This window comes from Thunnus albacares, chromosome 8 (genome assembly GCF_914725855.1).
Source record: "Thunnus albacares chromosome 8, fThuAlb1.1, whole genome shotgun sequence".
NCBI lineage: Eukaryota > Metazoa > Chordata > Actinopteri > Scombriformes > Scombridae > Thunnus > Thunnus albacares.
This window is the reverse complement of record NC_058113.1, coordinates 6,813,118-6,836,596: the sequence shown is the minus strand read 5'-3', so window position 1 is coordinate 6,836,596 and position 23,479 is coordinate 6,813,118. Positions and strand designations below refer to the sequence as shown.

The following is a 23,479-nucleotide window of genomic DNA, read 5'->3' as shown; positions in this document are numbered from 1 at the left end:
GATAGCAACAGAGTCATTTGAGAGAAAAGGGTGCGAAATTATGTTTACCTGAAATAGCCTACAGGCGACTGATATTTTTATTTATATTTGTTATTTATTTATGTCACTATGATTTCTCATGATGATCACCGGCTGGAGCTCAGCGTGTCTCCATCTTCGTTTATATTTACCCCAAAACACGGCCGCTAATTGGGGCGACGCTAATTAATAACTGGAAGTAAAAGTAATTGTGGATCAAGTGAAGTTCACGAAGCCGCGGCTACGGTACCCGGGGAGGAACAAACCTTATCTTCAAACAAAAGCGCGAAACGCTTTCACCTCCCCAGTCAGTCCGTGCGGATCGCGGCGAAGCGCAGCTTCATCACGGAGAACGGTGCTGAGAAAGAGTGAGAGAGAGAGACAGAGAGAGAGAGAGAGGGAGCGAGAGAGAGAGAGGGAGGGAGGGTGTGTATGTGTGTGAGAGAGAGGGAGAAAGAGAGAGAGGGAAAGCCAAAGCCAGAGCCAGAGAGACGAGAAAGATAAAGGAAAGACAGACGGAACGATAGACTTGTGCGTAAAAAGTACTGGTGCCCCCCTTCTTCTTTTTCTTTCTCAATTTCCATCAGACAAAAACCCCAAAACCGGCTGCTTGGATGAACCAAAACCTATCGATCTGTCAGTACTACACCTGGATTCACTGACCAGCCGCACAGCAGGCATGTCCCGAAGGAAGCAGAGCAACCCCAGGCAGATCAAACGTAAGTTTTTTTTTTCTTTATGTTGTCTAGCCGCTACACCGCGTCTCCCAGCTGATTAGAGTTTGCAGAATATTGTAATGATACTGACCACTCTGAAGCTGATTCAGCAGCGCTCAAGTATCGCCACTCATGTGTTGCCTGTCACGGTCCATACGCTCCAGTCTCTCCCTCCGCAGTTATTTTGTGTTTTTGAAGAGATGATTTACAATCCAAATCCCATACTGCTGCTGCTGCTGCTGCTGCTGCTGGCTGAAAAGTTTTACCACTGCTGTCAAGTGGTGACAAAATGAAGTTATTTTGTCGTTTGTTTGATTTTACTCTATTCTAGTTTTCATCCTAAATTGTGCATCAGTGCATCACTTTGACTGGACGTGTAGAATCTTCTTCTGAAGCCTTTTATGTCAGATAATCAGCAGTAATTATAAATTACAGGCCAATAATTAATAACAAAGCTGCATTACGAGATTGGTTTAAAAAGCCGGTTTGTTACTGAATTGTATTGCTGTTAAATGTTTTTATTTGTAACACACAGACACACACGTGTCTCACACACACTCCAACTCCTACACACACTCTCCCGTGCATTCTTTTTTTTTTTTTTTTTGGTTGCCTTCTACACATACACACTCACTTGCAGGTGTATGTATATAAATACATGCACACACACTTCTTCTAACTTTACAATAACAGCTCGTGTACGGTATGAATATTGGTGAGTGGTTGTAGCTCGTGGTACTGATGTAAAAGAGCATATGTGAGACAAGTTATGGCATGTTTTAATTTTTCTTGAAGTGTATGCTCTGGGGAAAGTGTTGACCTTGCCTCCCAGTAACTAAGTTTACACATATTTGCTTTTCAAATTTAGATGAATTGTGAATGAATTTATACATCTGTAGTTATATATACTATTGTCCTGAAATTGAGTGGATTATTATTTGTTTTTAATGCAGAACATATGAATAAAGTATAACCTCATGGCCTACATTAATTCAAAAGTGTGTCATATTCATATAGTTGAATTGTACTTATAATAAATATATTTTATGAAAGGTTCTAAAGAGCTTTTCATAATTTTCACAATTTTAAAAAGCCTGTAGTTCAGTGACATACATAAATACGTGGGGATTTGTACACTCACACCCACACACACACACACACACACACACACACAAGCATATGGGCATAAACACACTTTCACATCTCAAATACAGCTGACAGTGTGTGTAGAGTGTGTGTGTGTACAGTGTGTGTGTGTGTGTTTAGTTTGTCCACTGTACGGTGTGTTTTCTTGCTGCTGCTTAGTTTGGGGTCAAAATATCAAATAGCAACCCACTTGCAGTAATTTGTCTCGTGTTTATGATACTGTTTGTCTGAGCTTCAACATATTATGGACAATTCAGAGCTAAGGCAACATTGGTGTGTGTGTGTGTGTGTGTGTGTGAGTGTGTGTGTGTTTGCATGTGTGTGTGAGCTCACATGCATGCATTCATGAGGATATGTGCATGTTGGTATACAAGAGCTTTTTATTACATTTGTGTGAGACAGATTGTGCGACAGGAGCGGTTTGTGTGCCGTCTTGTTTTGAACATGTAATTGTTATTGTTCATCTCTTAATTATTTATGGCTCGTAGAAAATTTTAAAAGTTTTTAAGGCAATTTTTTCTCTAGATCTATTTTTTTTTTCTTGCTTCTTTAGGTGAAAAAAATATGGATTTAGCAGTATTTTAAATACTATACTGTACATTTTATTAAAGTGAAAATGATTGAAAAACATCAAATATCAACCAGTTTAACATTAAATTACATCAAATTACATATTGTTTGAAATGTTTTCATGAATAAATATCGTTTTTCTACTTATTTTTCACACAGTTTAGAATAGCTTAGTCCAGTCTAGTTGCCATAAACTCTGAAGGGAAATAATTATTTTATAGAAACAGCTATCTGTCAGTTTATTTTTCTGTGTTTGCTGGCATCCACCGCAAACCCGCAACCATTTCTAATCAACAAAGAAGCACGACAACGTATGACGTGATAGGCCCACTCATCTTTGGACCAATCCCATTGTGGCATCCAAATTTTGTTGTCGAGCAAAGGAAGTCGACCGTTTGTGTAGCGGTTTCATCACTGTGACCTGGCCTTGTGTGAATTAGTATGTCATGTGTAAGATCTTGTTAATATGGAGCTGGTGTGCAGCCGTATAATCAAGCTCTAGTTAGAAACAGAAAAGGTCACGAGGAGCCTAGATCCTCTCTCCTACCCCGGGAACTCTGGGAAAAAAAGGCCGAGGAGGCATTGCACAGAAAGTCAGCACAGACAGTCATTCTAAAGGACAAAAAGGTTGTTGGGCGCAGCCCACCCTCCCACCCCCCTTTCCTGCATACATTGGACCGTTATCTAAAATTGTGATTTATGCAGTATTTTAATATTTTGCTTATTCTTTCCCCTTGGGTGCTCTCTGAGCGGTGATAAAAAGGCGATGCTGAAAGAGCACCATTAATTTGCTCCGATGACTGGGGAGATAAGGCCAGATAATGGGAAAGATAAGCAGAGAAGATATACCATCAGAAACCCGATTATTACCATTAAAATTCCAGCCCAGCAATCTGCAGCTGGCTGATAATTCCTTCTCCGTTTCCACCACTTTGGATGATAAGGCAAAAAATAGTCACTCAGTGCTCCTTGATTAGGCTGCCTGGATATCCCGATAATACAGTGATAAATTATGTATTTTCCCCCCTTGTTTTTTTTCTGTGAAACGTTACATCTGATTTTTTTATATATATATAAATATATATTTCTGGCCTCCTTTCTGTATCCCCCTCCCCTTGTTGCCTTTCCAAGAAAGCGAAAAAACCCCATACACTTTTATTGTAATAAGAGTTTGATAGAAAGAGGAGATAGTGGTGGAGGTGTTTTGTGTGGGAGCACATATCAATGTTATCAGCTCATCTCCCAGGGCCAGCTGCTAGCTGCTGTTGTTTTTAGCCTTATCACCCCATGCCAATATGCCAATAAATTGCCCAGATTGTTAGCCATTCCAAGGCGGGTCAGTAGAATTTGACAGGAATGATGAAAATATCGCTGATGCTCTGCGGATTGCGATTAGCTGCTGTAATATGATGTGTGAATTCCACCAAGCTCCTTCTATCCTCTCTTCTCCCTCCCGCCCTGTCCTCCCCCCACCCCCTCCATCCCCCCTTTCTCCCTCCTCCTCGCCTCTCCCCGGCTGCTGGTGGTGTCCATACCTCTATTCGTACTGAGAGGAGGAACATTTTGATGCTTAATAGGAAGGAAAGATATGAACAGGCTGAATTGAAACCAGGCCCCTCAGAGTAATTTTTCTGTAAAATTGCCCCCCAAAGTTTCACGGCATAAAGGGGAATCTGGATGATGTAGGGAGCGTGCCTCCGCCAGTGTTTATGGGAACATATTGAAGCGGCCCTCCGAGGCCATGCGCGGACATCTAATGTCAAATGTGCTTATTAAACTGACTTAGTGTTCTCCCCTTTACTGTTGTCTTCACCGTGTGGAACGTCTGAGAATTCATGCAGCTTCCTGTGGCTCTTTTACTCGACATTGTCCAACCAGAATGAAGCACCATACTGTAGTGATTATACTGCTCTTTTACTGTAAGTTTGTATAGCATCCGAGCGGCAAGTGCACAAGTCCCCAGAGCTTACCACTATGTCATACTGTCAAAATGCCTAATCTACTCACATGATAGTGATCTTACATCTGTAAAGCTGGTTCACTGCAGTGTACAGTAATGCTTATTTTTACCCATAATACCTTGTGGATAAAGTTGGAACAGGGACTAGTGGTGCTTTGGTTAATATTGTTATTTCTATCCCATTTTTTTACTTATATATTTTGTATGAGAACCTTTGAGGAATATGATCTTGGAGAAATAACCACAAAACTAAACTGTTTTGTGGTTATTTAGTCGTAATTATTTACAGCTCGGTTCCTTCTTTTCTCATCTAGTCAGTTTGGAACTTAACTAGAGCCAAACAAGATTCCCTACAACTCTTCTCTTTTGAATCGTAGCGACAGTTTTTTTCCATCTCTGCTCCACAGTTAATCTTTCCAACTCCTTAGCATAAGGCCACTTTATGTAACGTCAGCATACTGTTTATCATATCAGGTGACATTTCTATCTTTGAGGGGCATTTATCAGAGGCAGATTACAGTAGTAAGGGATAAAGGGAGTGTTTACTGAATTGACTGCCAACATCCTGGCTGTGTATCTGAATTTGTGTGTGTGTTTGCTTGTGTATACATTAGTGCATGTACAGTATGTGCGACAAGCATGTGGCTATGTGTTTTAGCAGAGGGATCAGAGCTGTTAGCTTGATGGTTTTTTTTATTTAATTTAATTTTTTTTTTCTCTCACTGGAACATACTCCTCATCCATATTTCCTACAACTTAGCTCAGCTTTGCCTTCTTGGATATGGAAACTGTGCCGATGCTGTGGAAGTTGTATACGCTGCGTCTCACCCTTGCCCACAAACACTGGCAACTCTAGTAGTCAGATGTTTTGGGGGTGTAAAATCAAAAAATGTTTGCATGCCAGTTTCCCTGTATATTTAAGGGTCTCTCTTTCATTGGGTGACAATCACGCCGTGTCTCTTGTGTTTCTCGTGTGGATTTCTGTCAGAAGAAGAATGGTTGTTGAATGCCAACTTTCCCTCAAACATCTGTTCCCTGCCAATAACAGCTTGTGTTGTTGCCTCGTCTTAGCTGAAGGATCCCCAATTGCCTCCTCACTTTTGACACAAAACAACAATGCAGATGAATGTCATCTCGTTGTAATGTTTTTTCTATTGTGTCTAAAGTAAAAATGTTTTTTTGTGTAGCGAAAGTCTTTGTACTTACAGCGCTGCTATTACTGCTTATGTCACAGGCTCTGGAGCTACAGGGAGGGGAATGTATAGCAGCTGCTGTTTCCTTTGTTGAAAACAGTGCTGTGTGATGTGTTGGATGAGCTGGTTGGCAGGCGATGGACTGACGGTGCCTAATCCTGCCCTCTCTGTCGCTGTAGCCTGCAGTGCCTGGACAGCAGTGTGAAATGTGGGCAGGGTTGCTGCAAAGGTGGAGGTCACTTCCTCACGCAGTTTCCTCTTTATCTTCCTCTTTCCTGAATTCCACTGCTATTATTCCAATAACCGCTGGTCCAAACTGTCACCATTGTGCTTTTTATTCAGGCACTGTAACTGTCACCAGTGTGAGCAAAATGTTAATTTTAGAAATATGCTCCAAAACAAAATCTGATACTATGTTTACAGTTGCTGTTTATGTATTTCCTTTTTTTTTTAACTTTACATTTCAGTCTCTAACCGTGCTCCTCTCTGTTTATTCAGATTTTATATCAGTGATGTCCATTGAGCCCCCGGGTAACAATTGACTTTCAGCCTGCTTTAAGTTAATAGCCTTGTCTCTTGCTTGTAGAGATCAATATTGGTATTAATTAATCACCATTATCAAGAGCAGGATCTAGTTCCATTTGTTGTTACATCAGCAAAATATCAATAGAGAAAGTGGACTCCCTGATCGTCATGGCAACTTCATCTCTTAGGTCAAAGAGAGTTTATCTTATCTTGCTGCTGAGAGTGGCAAACTGCTTAGGAATCTAGTTTAGACTCAAAGATCATCGATTTAAGCCTTTTTTCACCCCTACCTTGTTGTTTCAGGAGAGAGGTGGGGGGGGGGGGAGAGAAAGAGAGAAAGGCAGCATTCTAATCACAACAGAGATGTAAGATTTAAATATTGATGTCCAAAGGCCATTACAGCAAAGAGGGCCTCTGGTCTCGCTGTTGTTCAAGTACGTCCTTTTAAGACCCAGACAAAGCTTTGATTATCAGAGGTGTCACCGTGGAGTATGTCTGTATAGCTGACAGTGTGGGACTGCAGGGGAGATCAGTTTCCTGCAACCACCGCCACAGAATGTTAACAGATCACACTCTACATCCTGGTATTTCTACAGGCCGCTGCCTATATCCGGGAACTCAGCTTTGATGCTCCTTACTGTATGATATAATTATTATGGCAGAGTTGTGCAAAGATTAAACAGTTTGTCAATTGATCTAAATTGATTAATGAATTGAAAGAAAATGGATCTATAACAATTTTGATAATTGACTAAGCTTTTAGGAAAATTAACTGGATCCAGCTTCTCAAATGTCTTCTATGATAATACACTAATGTCTTTGGATTTTGGACTGTTGATTGGACAAAACAAGATATTTAAAAATTTTATGAAAAAACAACGAATGAGAAAATAATCTGTCGATGAATCAATAACAAGAACAATAATTTGTTGCAGCCCTAAAGTTGTGCTATCTGTCAGAGAATATTAAGATTTTGCTGAAATTCAATTTCTATTTTTAATATTTTTTCCAGGCAGCCATTGCACATCTCTTTTACTTTTGCAGTGTATGAATGAAACCACAGCTTGATTAGGGATTTGAATAATGAGTGGTCATGTTCCATGTGTATTGTATACAGCAAAGAGAGGAGTAGCCTGTTCTCATGGGAAGTTGGGTCTGGTCTGAGCTATTTGGGTAGCGGCAGGCCCGGGTGCTTGGATGTACCTCATCATGCTGCAGAATGCTCCTCGGGGTTGGAGCAGAGAGCAGGGGCACTGCCTGCTTTTTTTTTTCTTCCTCTTTTTGCCTTCGGGACACAATTGCCTCATTTAACATTCTCTATTTGGCCCCTGCCAAGAGGGGAAATAGCCAGGGTGAGTAAGAGAGGCCGCCACACATCATGAATTCTTCTTTCATTTAACTTGCACAGTCCCTTTTCACCTTGGTGATGCACATGGATCAGGAATGAAGATATTGCTCAATTAAGGGGATTTCTGAGGTTGCTCCTGAGGTATTGCAGTTATTTTTGTGCCATCCTGAGGTTTTGATGTATCATGGATATGGATATTGGGTTCATCACATTTGTGTGATGCTTTGACATCTCCATAGCCCAGAAGAGAAACAGCTCTGAGTCTGCATGGCAGAGGCAACAGGAACTTGCCTCTGCACATATTCAAGAAATAAAGTCCACGGGTGGAAATCTGTCAGTCTTTCATTGCAGTGATATAAATAACTTTTATGTGTCTATTAAGATTCTTTTTGTTTATTTCAATTTAATTAGCCACAGTTAATCAAAACAGTTTCATGGAATATGTCAAATTTCATATTTGGGTTTTGACTGAATCTTGGATGAGGGGAAGGAAAGGGACTCCTTGGAAATATGACTCACATTTTGCAGCAGGCATTGTCACAATATGTTGTCAGCAATAGTAAACAGTCAATTTATTGGCCAAGCCATGAGTTTGACTTCACCCACATAGTAGATAAATTATTTCAGTAATTAAAAAATAACTGATTTTTTTTTTTTTTGTTTTGAAAAAGAGGATAATAAAATAAGGGGATAATTTGGTGAGCACCATTTCCAGAGCAGGATAGTTGTTGGCACACCAGAAAGTGACGCCCTAATAGCTGTTCAGTCTAAATCTCTGGCTTGGCAGGAATTACTGAGGATGTGTTTGTGGGGGGCAGCGCAATGCAGAACTTTGCATTGGGATGAAATGCACCAGGCGCTATAGTTAAGGGATAGGTGGCAACAGAGGATTAAGTAACAAGCTTTTCAGTTCAATTTGTACATCAGCATTTTCCGCTAGACGAACAGCACAAAACACATAGCATCTTAAGGGTTCAGTGGAAAATCAGTAATGACAAAGCTTTGTAAATAGATAAACAATTTATGTCAAATATGCTGAAAATGTAAAACAAACTTCAAAACATGTTAATACTTTAAAGAGGCTGTATTTTGATTTGCACCATTGCAAAGCTGGTAAAGCTGTTGACAACACAGCTTACACATCATGTGATCAGAGGCCATATCTGCCTGCATGTGATTAGCAGAGAGTACTGCAACATAAATAGCCATAATGGAGCGATATTCCAATGGAAGCGAGTTGATGATGATCGATTATATTTGCGAGTAAATTATGCAAATCAGATTAGACAGAGTTTGTGGGATACTCGGCAGTGACGAAAGGAATGACGTGTTGCAAAGTACACGTCTCCTGCTTCTTATTATCTCAAAGCAGGCTTTGTGAAGTGACAGAGTAAACATCCAGAGAGAAATGCAGCCACTATTATTTCAGAATCAGCCAATTTTCTTTCTCTGTGTATTTCAGAGAATGCTTATCTAGTAATTACTAAAAACTGTTGACATTGAGCAAGTGCTGTAGCCAACTAAAATGCCTTTTTGTCTTATGATATCAGATTGGATTTTTATCTTAGGTTCACGCATTCCTGAAAACCAAAGATAAGTGGCTCAAACTCCTTATTTCCAGCATGGGTGTAGAATTAAGAGCCTCATTTTGAAAAACTACAATCATTACATCCTGCATTCATTTCTGTGGTGAAATACTGATAATATATTTTTTCCCCCTTTCTGGTTCAGTCTAGGATGTGTCTGTGAATCTCTGAGACATACATTTGACCATAATCAAGTTTTTCTTAAGCTTCAGAAACAGGATAACAACTGGGTCAGATGATAAGCCCGAGCAAAACAGGAAAAAAAGCCTCCTCTGATAGACGAGGAGAAAATCTGATTGATTGATGTCCGCTGGCTTTGCCACCATCACAAGCCAGTTGACAGTTAGTTTGGGATCAGATGATTTCACTCTTAAGATTGGGGTTGGAAGCTAGGCAAATATAAAGGACACAAAGGTCAATGGCTTCTCTCCTCCTCTCTGTATCTATCTCTCCCTTGCAATAGCTTGCTTTGACAAACTGTAATATGTTGCTAAGCTTTGTGGCAGCAGGACACATGGTCATAGTTTGTACAGTAATATCCTATTGCAGTAATCTCACATGGAATGATTGAAAGTGGTGGAGGAATCTGGTACTAGCAGGGACCCGTTGACATCATCAACTGCTGTGGACTGGCAGATGTCTTCTGACTTGTTTGAACTGAATTTTCCCATGGGATTGAATAAGTTAAACAACAGCTTTGACTTGAAGCGAATCTGTTATTGTAAGCAAGATCTGATAAGACTGCACCATATTATGAGTTTGTGTAGCAAAGAGGCCAAAAATGGAATCTACAGTGAGTGTCTCTCTGTGGTTTCGGAAAAAGACGAACATGGAACGGTGACAAAGGATGATTGGATGCATATTGTAAATAAACACCCAAGTCTTTCACGATTGCCGCTCACTCTCTCCATAAAGATGTTCCATACCGCATTTCATCTTTTCTTGCTGCTTAGATCATGTATCACTAAGATGAAGCGACTAGGGCTGCTCTTGGTTTGACCCCGTGTGGCAAAATAACAGTAACACTTGGATTAGGTTTAGCCAAAACAAACTCTTGGAAGATGTTTTTTTGGTCAGAAAAAGCTGTAATATTGCCAGCGTTTGTCATTTTGTTCCTTTCACTATTGTTATGGAGCTGAAATTTAATAAGACAGGCCTTGGGTGCCCATAGTGATGTCTGATATTAAATAGAAAGCCTTGGTTCCTCAGAGGGTCCATCTCTAATAGACATAACAGACATGTCCATTAGCTTTGTATGGGGCTGCTTTCAAGATCAAGGTCTCACTTGTAATTAAGTGGCAATGCAAATGGATGTCAAATTCTACTATTGTGAATCACTTGTTTTAATCAAGTTTTCATTGAAAGAAATGTAGCCTCCATTCAGAGCCACTAACCAAACAATAAAAAGGATAATCCGAAGACAATTCCCATCCAAATGGAACCGGACATCATTTAGGGTAAGAGACAACAACTCTTTGTTTGTTTGAAGTGGTTGATATGACAACCTTCTTGTCAAAGACTCAGGGCGAATAAAAGGGATTTGTAATTACCATAATTATCTCTTATATGTTTTCACCTAATGATGTCCATTAAATGCCTGAGGCTTCATTTAGAGACTGCCTCAGTGTAGGTTGGCATAGACTCATAACACAGCATGTTACATTACACAGCGCACGAGTAATGAACTTCTTTCATCGGAGATGTTTATCATGCAGTGCTTCTTGGGGGGAAAAGCCAATATACTTCAGCTTTTTGTTACAGTTGGATTATAACAATTCTCATAGTTCCCACTTATCTTTCAAATTTTCTCTACATGTGATATCAACCCAATTGGCTTCATGTCTAAACAGGATGGCTCTCTAATCTAGACCGCTGTTCGTTTCATGTAAAACATCTCATTTTGTGGCTTAGGCTGGTGGCTGTCTTATCATTACATAATTCACTGCCCTCTCTGTGATTTTCTTTGTGGCAATTTATTTAAATTCCCCCATGTTTATATATTTCCTGTCTCCTTTCATTCAAAATGATTGCCTTTTATAAGTTCAAAGACTCATCTTCAAGACTTTTGGTAACTTTACAGATATGAATTCACTGTGGGGATGGGGAGGGGGGGAAAAAAAGCTATTTTGTTGGAGAGCAGAAGAGGGAGTGTTAGTGCATGTCCATCTCTGTCTCGAGGCTGAATCCTGCGGATGAACTAACCTCGATCAAAAGAGCAGATATAGCACTCTAACAGTCCACACCTCAGCGGGTACAGCGTTTGAGAGATCATGCCTGAATACATGTGTGCAGTTCTGCTCCTGCGCTAAGGCCCTCAGTCCTGCATGTGGCTCCGCTCCTGTGGTTGCTTTGGTCTTTGTCCACCACCTATCAGCATATCAGCAGTGTCTCTGAAGCCCAGTTGTATAATGCACCATTTATGGCTTTGTGGAGGGAGATGGCGGTCGGGCGGCGGAATAGCTCCAGGCCTTCCCCTCAGTGAGTGGATTAACGGCGGCCTGCTTTAGCGCACTCTACCACGGTGTGAAATCGGCCCCGCTTCGGCGCTGGCGATGAGGCTCCCTCTCTCTCTCTTTCTCCCTCTTTCTCTCTCTCTGTTTCCTCACCTCCATGCAAAGCCTCTCCCAGCCATCTGTGAAATGTGGAAACTCTGCGTCTAAGTTGAGTTCAGATCCCATCCCCTCCGTCAAGCTGAGGCCAGGAAGCAAATGGGCAGGCAGTCGGCGGAGGGGGTTTGCAGTGGAGGAGGGAGGGAGGGAGAGAGAGAGAGAGAGGAAGGGGGGAGGATCAGCTCACTGATGTCGTGCCGCGTGTGCAGGAACCCTGCCTGTTCTCCGCGGGCGAGTTGGAGGAGGGTCCAGGCCTGGGTGCCGGCCGAGAGATCTCTGGTTCCTGCTTGCAGGTCCAAATCCCCCCTCTGTGTGTGTCTGTGTGGAGGCGAGGCGGTGGCACAGCTCCCCTGAGCCCCTGCCCAGTCCTTTGAAGATAAGATGGTGATACAGAGTCCCTTTCGGTACGTCGCTAACCGATGGTCTTTGTGTGACACACATGCCTCTCTGTTGGAGCCTGCAGCTAAAACACCTATGGTCTTTACTGAAACGAATCGGCTGTATGGCCTCAGGTCAAATTAGATTATGAATGGGTGACAAAATCCGAGATTGTGTGTTTAGGATATTTCATATTTTTCCCAACATTTCATGCTGATAACGTAGAGTTCTGCTGTGGTTGATATTGTATTTCTATTTGATTTCTCTCCACTGAGAAGAATCACTTTCATAAATTTCTCTCCTCGCACGCTCACTGCTGACTTTGAATTTTTTCAGTTTTCCATGGCAACGAGTTGTCATCTTAACTACTGATTTCTCTGCTATCTGCGCTGTATTGCACTTGATCATGACAGTTTTTTAAACATGTTTCTCCTCTGCATTTATAACCATATTTTGTGGCACTCGCAGGCCAATTCTCCCACTTCTGGCTCTACACAGCAGCATTTCACAAGAGCGACCATCATAATCATCAGGCTTTTGAATGATGAACTCAATATTCCCTTTTACTTTTTTTTTCTATCCTGTGGCTTTGGGGTTCAGATCTGTGCATAATGTCTTGTGATTGCATGGCATTATGGTGGTTTGGAAAGCCGAGTCGAGGTCCAGCCACGCATCATCTTTCCATAGACAATGTGAATCTCTGTGTCTCTCTGAGCTCATCAGGGATGGGGCGTTGATTGCTTTTTGATACCCCTCCAATGTGGATGAGGTCCTGCATACATCAGCTAATTAGAATGTACTTACAGTGTGTGTGTGTGTGTGTGTGTGTGTGTGTGTGTGTGTGTGTGTGTGTGTGTGTGTGTGTGTGTGAGTGTTTGTGTGTGACAGCGCCGACAGACCCCACACTTCTCATCAGATCCTCAGCCCAAGTGCTCTAACCACACTCACTAAAGGCTTTATCAAATTCCCGACGAGAAAAGAAAAGCTATACAGAGCAGAGCAGGGCTGGGTGGGTGAGTGTGTGTGTGTGTGTGTGTGTGTGTGTGTGTGTGTGTGTGTGCGGTGTGTGTGTGTGCGGTGTGTATGTGTGTGATTGTGGGATTTGATGTCAGGGAAAAATAAAACACAGAAAATGAGAAGAGAATGTTTCATGATGGCAGTTGTTTCAGCGTTTGGGTGTAGATTCCACAAACCCACTTTATATACAACATTTAAATCTAATGACAGCTGTGGCGTCTAAACTATAGAAGACTGTTTAAGAGATGAAACCACCTTGCTACTGTTCCAGACCACGTTCAGTAGAGTTTAACATCCTGGCAGCGGTGGAGTTAACTTCATCCCACTGTAGTTAATGATGGCTGCTTTGCTAGAACCTCTGAATGGATGGCACAGCAGTGGGGAGGGAAGTTGCAGCAGCTAATTAGGCAGCACAAACGAGTGAGTGGTATCATCCCGTGCACCTTGATGATATTACGGTGGTGGAGCATCAGAGAGGGACCTGGGGAAAGTTTTGCTGTTGCCTCACTGACTTTTTGGATTGTGGGGCATTTCAGCAAGGCCAAAATATAAGCCGGGCACTTGGTTCTTTCTCTCTGCCTTTCACACACACACACACACACACACACACATGCACAGAAACTCCTGCTAGGCTCACCAAATGCCCTAGCTCATGCTATGATCTGTGGAAGGTGCTGGTGCGTCTCTATATATTTCATAAAGGCATCCTATTACACCCCCATGGCTTGTGGGAAACAGTACACTGTGGTCTAGTCCCCAAGCAGCAGAGAATAAAGTGTAGGACGTGGCACTGGAACAGAAATCTAACTGCTGTTTCCTCAGGTAATCTTGACTTGGATCTTAATTCCAATAAAGTGTTATTTTTTTTCACAGCATAAGCCAGATCCAAGCAAGAACACTCCACTCTGTATTTCTGCGGTCATACTTTATTGAATATCATTTCAGATAAGAGGTGTAATCCTTTGGGGGGGGGGGGAGTGATGTATATTGACCAGCTCAATGATAGCGATACAGTGCATGTCTCTGATGTGAAAGTGGTAAATAATGATTTGTGTCATTGGCTCTATTAAATGGCATGGAATATTGAAAACTGCCCTTATTGTTGTCAGTCAACTTTGTCAGATTCAGTCTGAATATGTAAAATGTCACCGCTCAGAGACAGGAAGGTGTTTTATGTGCTCAGGAGAATAATGGAAATGAATCTGCCATCAGTCAGGTCATCAATCATTCAATCAAATTAGCTAATACATGCTTTTAGCAGCTACATCTATCCTGGTCCTAGTAATCAGATCCTTTTACTTAAATAAAAGTAGCAATAACAATCCTATAAAAATACTCTGCTACAAGTAAAATTCATGCATTCAAAAATACTAACAGCAATATGTATTTAAGTACCAAAAGTAATGTAAATATTGTATCATTTCTGAATGTTATTATATAGATTATTCTGTAATTGTGTCATGATGCACTACTGTTTAAGCTTCATTTTAATATGGAATTGGTTAATGTGGAGTCATTATAAAAAAATGTATCTGGAACAACAAACACATGATAAGAATATTAGACAAGCTTATAGCTAAACATATATAGTAAAGGACTGACCTTATGGCAGCCAAAATATGACAACATGAAAACAGCATCGCACTTTAATAATCTGGGAGAACATAGTGGCATAGCACAGTGTTGAGCAGGAAAATTAATAGCAATGCTATTGTTAATGCAAATATAATGTGTACATAGAAATCGAATTCATACATATTTATTGAATGGATATTAAAAGAACAAAATTGTGTTTAAAGAAACCATCGTTAATTATTAGTTGTGACTGCCAAACACTCATAGTATATCAGTAGGAGCCTGTTGTCTGTGCCCTTGTCTCTAAACAGAGTGTGGAGTTCAAGCAGTGAGCCAGGTCACTCAGGTCAATACGACACTGTTACAGTCTCACCTCTCAAAGTGACTGGGTTTCTCCCATCAGTAGAGAGCAGCCCTCTCTGCTCCCGCATGGTTCATTTCATCAGGGTTTCTTTTATCTTGACTGGCCAGGCTCATGACCCCTGAGCACTGATAGCCCAATAAGACTGCAAGAGAGCATCAGCGGGGCATTGTAGACACTGAAACAGAACTTAACTGGGTTAAGTTTCCTCTGGCAATAAGTTTGTGTGTTTGCGTGTGTGTGTTCATTGATTCACTGACCTGTACCATATGTCTGTTGAACTGTTTGAGCAAAAGTTCAGTTTGAAAACTTCAAATAGAGTTTACTGGAATGGCACATCAATGGAATGGTGGCAGATTTTGTATGAAATATGTATCATGAATTAAATGGGAATTCCTATTTGAAGCTTTTTTTTTTTTTTTAGCTTTAAAAAATATAAAATATGCCAAAGCTGCGGTAGAGCTAACACATCTAATTCTGAAACACAAGAAAGAAAAGACCAGCCGTTATGCTCAAAACTGTTCAATTTCATGAGCCTGCAGAGAGTGCCATGTTTACCTTCCTTTGCATAGAAAAAGAGAAATGAATGCTTTGGGTTCCCTGTAAAGACAAACATGAAAGGAATCACCAAGAGTTCTTTAGGCCCTTTCTCTTGTGTTGTGTGTAATTCAGCTTCTTTACTGCCTAGGTAGTCTCTGCCATCTGACTGCTGTTTGAAGTCAGCAGAAGTCGACAATATTTGCTTTTCAGCAATTCTCGCCCACTGTGTCTCTGTTGCGATTGAAAGTGTGACCAGTGTGGAGTCTCTATCAGTTCACTCCTTGGAAGAAATGGCTCAAATTGGGTGTTTGGTTAGTCAGTGGATTGACGATGAGGTCCTTGCAAGTGAGGGGTTGGCGTTCATTGTTGTGGTGGGGTGAATGTGACGGACAGCTACGGGTGGAGGAGGAGGAGGAGGAGGAGGAGTTGGGGAGTATGGAAGTTGGACAGGCAGGGAGTAGGGTGCAGGAAGCCAGATTGGACCATTAGGGAGTGGCACATACCCTCAGCTCAGACCTGCTGGGGTGCGATCTCACCAAAGCACCAAGATTGGGCTGATCTCAATCAACCCCCCCAATTGACAGAGGGTGAAGAAGAGTGAGACAATCAAAAAGGGAGAGATGGAATTGCTACCAGTTCCAGTTAAATACAAACAACCCTATAATTCACTCGCCTTAAGTCCAACTTTTTTGATGAAATTTTTTGATGCCACTGCCAATACTTTTTTAATACCTCACTTTGAGGAATATAAACATATTTTTAGATTTCTTTTATGTATAACAAAATTCATTCTTGTTCAATTGTGGCTTACTGCAACACAAAGCAGCTTTAGAAGAACGTTGCCTACATAAAATCTGTTTAAAATGAGCAATATTATGATTTACATAAGGATATATTGGATCAAAGAGTAAGTAAACAAGACTGACAATCTGATCAGTGTCAACTTTCAAAACTTGATAGTTTGCAGCATTTTGGGAACATTTTGGTCAGTACTAAAGTTTTGAGATTCAATAACTCGCCCTATATTTCATTACATCCCTCTGCTCCTGTGGTTTGTCTCCATCAAGCTCCTTCTCTCCTTTGCATGGTAACATATAGCAGTCCTCCCTCAGACCCCGCTGAATTAAGAGATGCAGCTCAACCTATTCCCAATATGTTTTCCTACTTGAGCAAGCACATCTTTGTGGATTTGAAGCATAGAGTGCTATTTCTAATGGCATTATCCAGTGGGTGTGTATGAAAGCTGCTCCTTTTCTCTAGTGGAGGTGCGTGTGGGTGGGTTAGAGGGGAGGCTGGGAGGCTGCTGAGACCCCGGCGTTATCAGCACCAGATGCAGGTTGACTTCAGACTTTCAATGGAAGGTAAAGAGAGAGAGGGGGGAAATTAATGAGAGCCATAAAGCCAGCAGGATAAATAATTAGCCAACTGGTCCTAAGATCCGTCCCTTCATTTGCAGCTGCAAATAAATTCTCCTTGCAAAGTTTGTTTGTCAAAACTACAGGATGATGCCGTCGGCTTTTGTCATGGCTGCATGTATGTGTGCATTTTTAAGATTCATTTGTTGGTGTTTTGCTGTGTTGTCCCTTCTTCATTTGTCATGTGTATCCGAGTGACAGGTTTCTCTGTCCTGCCACCGATAATTGGCCAGACCAGTGCTTCCTCCAAATGTCTGCAACACAGACAGACAGAAAAAAAGACAATTCAGCTGTCATAACGTTCTTCATAAATCATCTGGATGAGAGAGTCAGGAGAGGAGGAGAGTCATATTTGTGTCCACATTTTTGTTCGGAATAATCAGAAGGACATAATGTTGCTTGTTTACTGGTGGCAGATGTTCCCCAGTTGAGCTTCTAGAAACAGTGAGGGCTGTAAAACACATTTCTTTGTACAGATACTAAACCACGCGTGTCTCAGCCTGCATTCATGTCCGACAAGTGATGTCATTTCACTGAACTGATTGCTACTTTGCCATGCCCTCGTCAGGATCAAAGCTAATTTTTGCTGCATTAGAGGACACTTTGTGCCAGTGTACTGTGTGTTGATCTGGAGTGTTTACATGTGGTTCACTCCCTGAGGATTTTGTATTATTGTTGTCACACTATATGGAGCACAGCCACTTGTATTGTTCTAATACTCCACCGGTAGATTTGAAAAGAGCTGAGCAATCACTGAAAGACTTACATTATCCTCCAGTCTTTGATCGCTATTCATGTGTCTGCGTGTGTAATCTTCCCCTCTAATCTCATTCACAGATATAAATAAACAAGTAATGCTCTAAATGAGAGAGAGCACACGAGTGAACATCCAGAGGATTATGGTAATTTGTGGATAAATAGAGGTGTTTAAAAAATGTGACTTTTTATTAAGAAAGTTACTTCTTTAAAAAAAAAAAAAAAGCTTTTCACTCCATGAACCTGGAGAAATTAATCAGTAAATACTATTCCACTCAAATATTCTGCATGAGTAAATGATGAAGTGATGATCTTTTAATGCTTTTGGCTGATTTAGACAATAAAATGTATTGCTCAGTAAGGTATTGCTCCATAAAAGCCAAATTCCCCTGGGAATTATCTGATGATATATGTAGATACTTCAGTATTTTCTCACTATTGATTAATGAGTTAGTTATAAATAAACGCCCAAAACACTAAATACCATCCAAATCAACAACGCCATATTGCCGATTGATTTTTAGGACATTGCTCTTTTTTTCTAATCTCTTCCAACTTGACATTTGGAAAGTCAGAAATCAATTATGTCTCCTTCCCAAATGAAAGGCAGAAAAAACTAGTATATGACTTTAAAGTCAGCCTAGCTCGCCTTTGACACGGCACATTACAAAGGGAAAGGAAAATCACACTGCATACCTGATCCATAAAAAAAGCCTTTGAAATGGATTGCTGGGTGGGATCCAGTCTGGCACAAGTCATGGCATTGATGGCACAGCCCCTGGGCGCAGGGATACTTGGCCTGGACAAGATGGTTGCTGGGCCCGTATCAGTGGGCACTGGCCCATCCTCTGGGAGCTCCTAAGCCATGCCGTCTGAAGAAGAACTGATGGGGTTGGCAGCACATATGGGCATGCTACGGGTTTTATTTCAGTCAAAACAGCCCCGATGTTATCGCCTTCAGTCACCAGCACAGCAGCATCACCGAGGCTGACCGAGATGATGGGGCTTCATAGGAAAAAAAAATAAAAAAAAAACCTCCAGCAAATTAACTTGAAAACAAAAACTTCTGTTTTGTTCCATCTGCACTGTTTTCACACCGTCTATATATCCCAGGTGCTCAAATCTAATTGCTAGCCACCATTTCTAGCTTCCATATTGTGTTTAGGTGACAATTTGTTCCAGTTAATTGGAAATTTGCGTTGGCTTTCCGTTTACAAAACATCAGCCTATCACAAATGACACTGATATGATAAGCATGGATTCCGCTAGCCTCTACTGTTTTTCCCAGTCAAGACAGGAAGTTGACAGCTGCAACAGTTTTCAGAAATAGTTAGTTGATAACCATCCACGGGGTAATGAAACTTCCACCTTTGATGGGAACTTGAAAAGAGAGTGTTTCACTGTTGGCTTGGCAGAACATTAGACATGGCTGCAGGCAGGAAGGGGCAGGCGAGGGATCGAGCTGTTTTAATAGGGCTCATGCAGAGGTGACGAGAGCACTGCATGCACTGAACTGGAGGTGTGAGCCGGGGCTGCCAGTACATATCTTTTGTCTTTCATTATCTTTATTTCCTTATTATTTTAAATGGCCGGTGTGTGTGTGTTTTTTTCTTCTTCACTAGAAGCTTTTTTGATATCCATTTAGATTGGAGCTTCATTAAAAAACCTCAGACAATGGAGTGACTTCTAATTAAGAAGCGCCGCATCTGGCCCCTGGCACCCTATCCCGTTGTTCCATCTATTTTGCTGGGGAGAATTCATTTGTTTCTTAATTAAGAAAAACACCAATAGCGTGAAAAATCTGCTTATGGTACCTGAATCCTAATTAGTTAAATAGTGAGGGGAAGGGGAAAACACATTCCAGTAGCCCTAGAAATGAACTCAGAGCTGATAAAAATGAACTAACTAGCCTTGCATAAATCGAGAGCTGGGGAGAAAGTGTACCATCATTATGGCTAAGACAATATGCAAACTATCTTCAAAGAAATCAAATTGCCGGAATGTTTTCATTTGCATGTATTAACCATTAACATAATGAGGAGAAGTGACATTGGACCCGGATTGTGTGTCTGTTCGGATTGATAACTCTGCTGCATCTGCAAATAGTCTCCTCTGCAAAATTATGCTAGCAGTCAAATCAGTGTTGAACTGTGGAGGGAGAGGGAGGAAGAGAGAGGGAGAGTGATGGAGAGAGTGAGAGAAAGACAGAGACAGAGAGAGAGACAGAGAGGGAGAGAGTGGAGGCTTTTGCTTTTTTCCGTTTTATCAGGGAGCTCTGTGCAAACCTGCTGCAGTGTTGAATCGGAGCCATCATCCTCTGACAGCTATCCTTAAACAGGAAGGGGCCGCGAGTCATTGTCTCTAAGGCTCTGCGGAAAGCCGCTGTGTGCATGTGTGTGTTTTTATGTATATGTGTGTGTGTGTGTGTGTGTGTTTGGGGCAGGGGGACGCGGGGGATGTGCCCATGTGGCTGCTGGCTGGAGATGGACCTCGAGTGGGCACACTTCACACTCCTTGCCTCAACCCCCCCCCCCCACACACACACCTCCCCACCCTCACTCCCCCTCGTACATATCGGACACATGCACGCACACGCCTGCACACAGACTCATGCATACATGTGACCCCCCGCCAACCCCCCCACACCCCTCCAAAACACACACACACACACACACATACACACACACATCAGAGTGCTTCCAGGATACCAAAGGCTCACTTATCTGTTCCGTAAAGACTCACCATGGCCCACATTGGTGAGTTGGCGGGCAAGCAGCCAAATCCACTGTGTTCTTCTACTGCAGGCGTCATGCAAAACACTGAACTGTCTTCAATATTCAAAATAATTTTTCCAACATGCTATTTCCCAGGATCAGCCTCTTAGGTCAAATTATTCAATTAAGTGTCTGTTTATTACTGATACCAAAGCTGGGTGGCGGTTCTACTTATCACCTTTTTTGCAGATTGGTGTTCTCGCAGAATACCACCATAAAGATTGCCTTGGCTGTAATTAAAATGGCACAGAGACAAATTTGGCACAGGGCTAAGACACGGGGAAATGAAGGAGGTAGGGGGAAATTGCAGGGGCTACGTTCTGTCATCCAATGAAAAAGTTGAGGCTGTAAAGCGGCAAAAATTATTGTCAGAGCGCTACTGTAAAACACAAAGGAGCAGGTATGAGGGGAAAAAATGCAACCTTGTGGTGGCGTTGTTGTCATCGCTGTGCGTTTATGTGCAGAAAATGGTCAGGAAACAGGGGGCTGTTCTTTGTGGCTCTGACTGAGGCAAGTAAACAGGAGTCACTGATGGTTTGTGTGGCAGAGCGGATGCTGTTTAGACGTCCTAAACGCCAGCCGGGCTTCCATCCATCCACGGGCCTGTGTGTTTGATGAGCTATTGGCAGGCTATGGGGACACGTGTTCCCGTGCCTCGTGGCAAACATACCTTTCACCGTCTTTGACTCCACAAGCCTGTGTGACTTCTCAGGGAAAAAATATGAAAGAAATCAAAGTGCCAATAAGCTGAGGGTGTTAAGCCAGAGAGGGAAAAAAAAAAAAGAAAAGAAAGACCTGAGCGACTTTGGATTTTGACAGAATCTTCATGCGCTCTCTGACAAAAATTTGCATTGTTATCACAGATAACTGGTGATGTTTTTACTTGGTTGTACATTTTTGTGAAATATGTAAAATGTAAACCGAGCCTCTAACGATTCCCTTAATGACGCGGATCTTGCTTTTCTCCCCCGAATCGCGTCTTAGCGGGCTTCTCAGTGCGGGATGTCTGATATCTGAATATTAAAAGGGAGTTTCAAGCTCATCTGCAAATGTGATTTGCACATATCACACTTCTGCAGTCGTCAAGCTGCTTCATCGCCAAGCTTCTGAGCAAAGAAGGCTGGGGAGGGGAGGGAGAAAAAAAGAAAGAGAAAGATGCACATATGGGTTGCTATTGATGTATTCCATTCCTGACCTAATTTAAATCCCTGCCAACAAGCTCATATGCATACTGTACATTTGCTAAATTACAGAGTGTAAACCTTGCCTTCTCACAGAGACAGGTGTAAACATCAATGTTGTCATAATGCACCACCAGTAAATATGATAATCACGCCATGCTGCAATAGAGCACAAAATAATTTGGACATCATTTTGATGCCTGAGGGGCCCAGGGGAATGCCCTCCAGAACGAAGGTGGCCCATTGACATGCCATACACGCCAAGATATAATTATGGCTGCCTGTCTTTGTTCCTCCCAAGCTTCCTCTCAGAGCACTAGTAATTTGCTCGTGATATTTTGGTATTCTTTACGATTCAGTTATTCTCTGTGGACTTGAGTATTACATGGATGTAAATGAAGATGCGTGGCAGCTGCTCCACTGCCAAATTCCAAGTTCAGAAACAGTGTAAGCTTAATATCAGAACAGGAAAGTTGATGCTGATGGTAATAAGTTATTTTGCAAAGCCCGATTTGAAATTTTATTACGGATTCTGACACATCGGCTCTCATTCCTTTCGATTTTTGGTGCCGGCTCTAAATGTCATCGCTGGCTATCTGTGTGGGACATTGCTGATAATAAGGGGCAATGCCAGAATATCTTTAGGGTATGCAGTGTGTCGAGTTGCGGTTTGTTGTCATGATAATCCCCTCATTTGTAATGTCGGGATCAGCAGGTTACGGCTCTCCACTTGCCTGCCATGTCAAGACTTGGGACTGGCGAGGTGGATTGTCATTTCTGAAGCAATATTTTGACAGCGCCTTCACTTTACTCGTATGCTGTGGCTCAAAGGTCAGAGCTGTGCCACTTCCATTTACTGTGTGTGAACACTCAATCCCTGAGGAGTAGTGCTCTCTACATCTCCCCCTGCCTGAGTCTCTCTCTCTCTCACACACACACACACACGCATACACACGCACACATGCATATAGTCTTCTTTCTGCCTCTCACCATTTAACTCACTTGTTTTAGGAGATATATGTCAAGGCTAGTCCCACACAGAGCTTTAAAGTGGGTCTAAAGCTCCCAAATTGAAGGGAAATTACAACTTATAAACCTTTATAATAGAGTAAATGGGGAAAGGCATTTCCGTTCAGTTTAGCTCACTGTGATGCCTGATTTCCCTTCTTGCCATCATTCCAATTAGTGTATCGGAAAGACAGCCACCTCTCCGTCAGTCATTGCTGCTCTTGCTTGCCTCATATCACACACACTGCTGGGTATTTTTTTTTTTTTTTTTTTTAAAACATAGTCTGGTATGATTGTTGCAACTGCACAATGTCTCAATGGTGTAGCTGTCATCCATTTTCCTGTGTGCTTAGTGCCACTCCTCAGACACCGAGTCAGGTTATGTCAACCAAATAAGGCACTTGTCAGTAATACAAAAAGACATTGTTGCTGGTCCATTGTTACCTGCTCTGCCTGCTATCATATAGAAAGTGATGGAGTGACGGTGTTTTGGAGCACGGTGCAGCTCCAGAGCCCCAAGGGTATTATGGGTGTAAATCTCCCTCGCACAGTTCTGCTCCAGGCCAGGGAGAGCATCATCATTAGCCGGAGCAGATGGAAGGGCTTCAGCACTGTTTTCCTCTCTCTTCTGTCAGGCTTCTGCTGGAATCTGGTTTGATACAATGCGAGTGGATGGGAGCAACAGCCGAGCCAGACAATGAATGATGAAATCCACATGAAATCAGATGAAAGCTACAGTACACCCATAAGAGAGGAGTCTGATTCATCATTTATTGGTGAAGTGATGATAGTAGATGTTTGGT

At 41.9% G+C, this 23,479-nt stretch overlaps 1 protein-coding gene across 1 annotated transcript in view; it reads left to right on the top strand.

Annotated features, from left to right (window-relative positions):
* The first annotated feature begins 472 nt into the window (after positions 1-472).
* The window catches only part of zfpm2a (zinc finger protein, FOG family member 2a), a 118,203-nt gene continuing 95,196 nt past the window's right edge, over positions 473-23,479 (top strand). Inside the window, exon 1 of the mRNA XM_044359613.1 lies at positions 473-737. Coding sequence (XP_044215548.1) covers positions 698-737 — 40 coding nt within the window. The 5' untranslated portion in view covers positions 473-697. The remainder of the gene's footprint in view (positions 738-23,479) is intronic.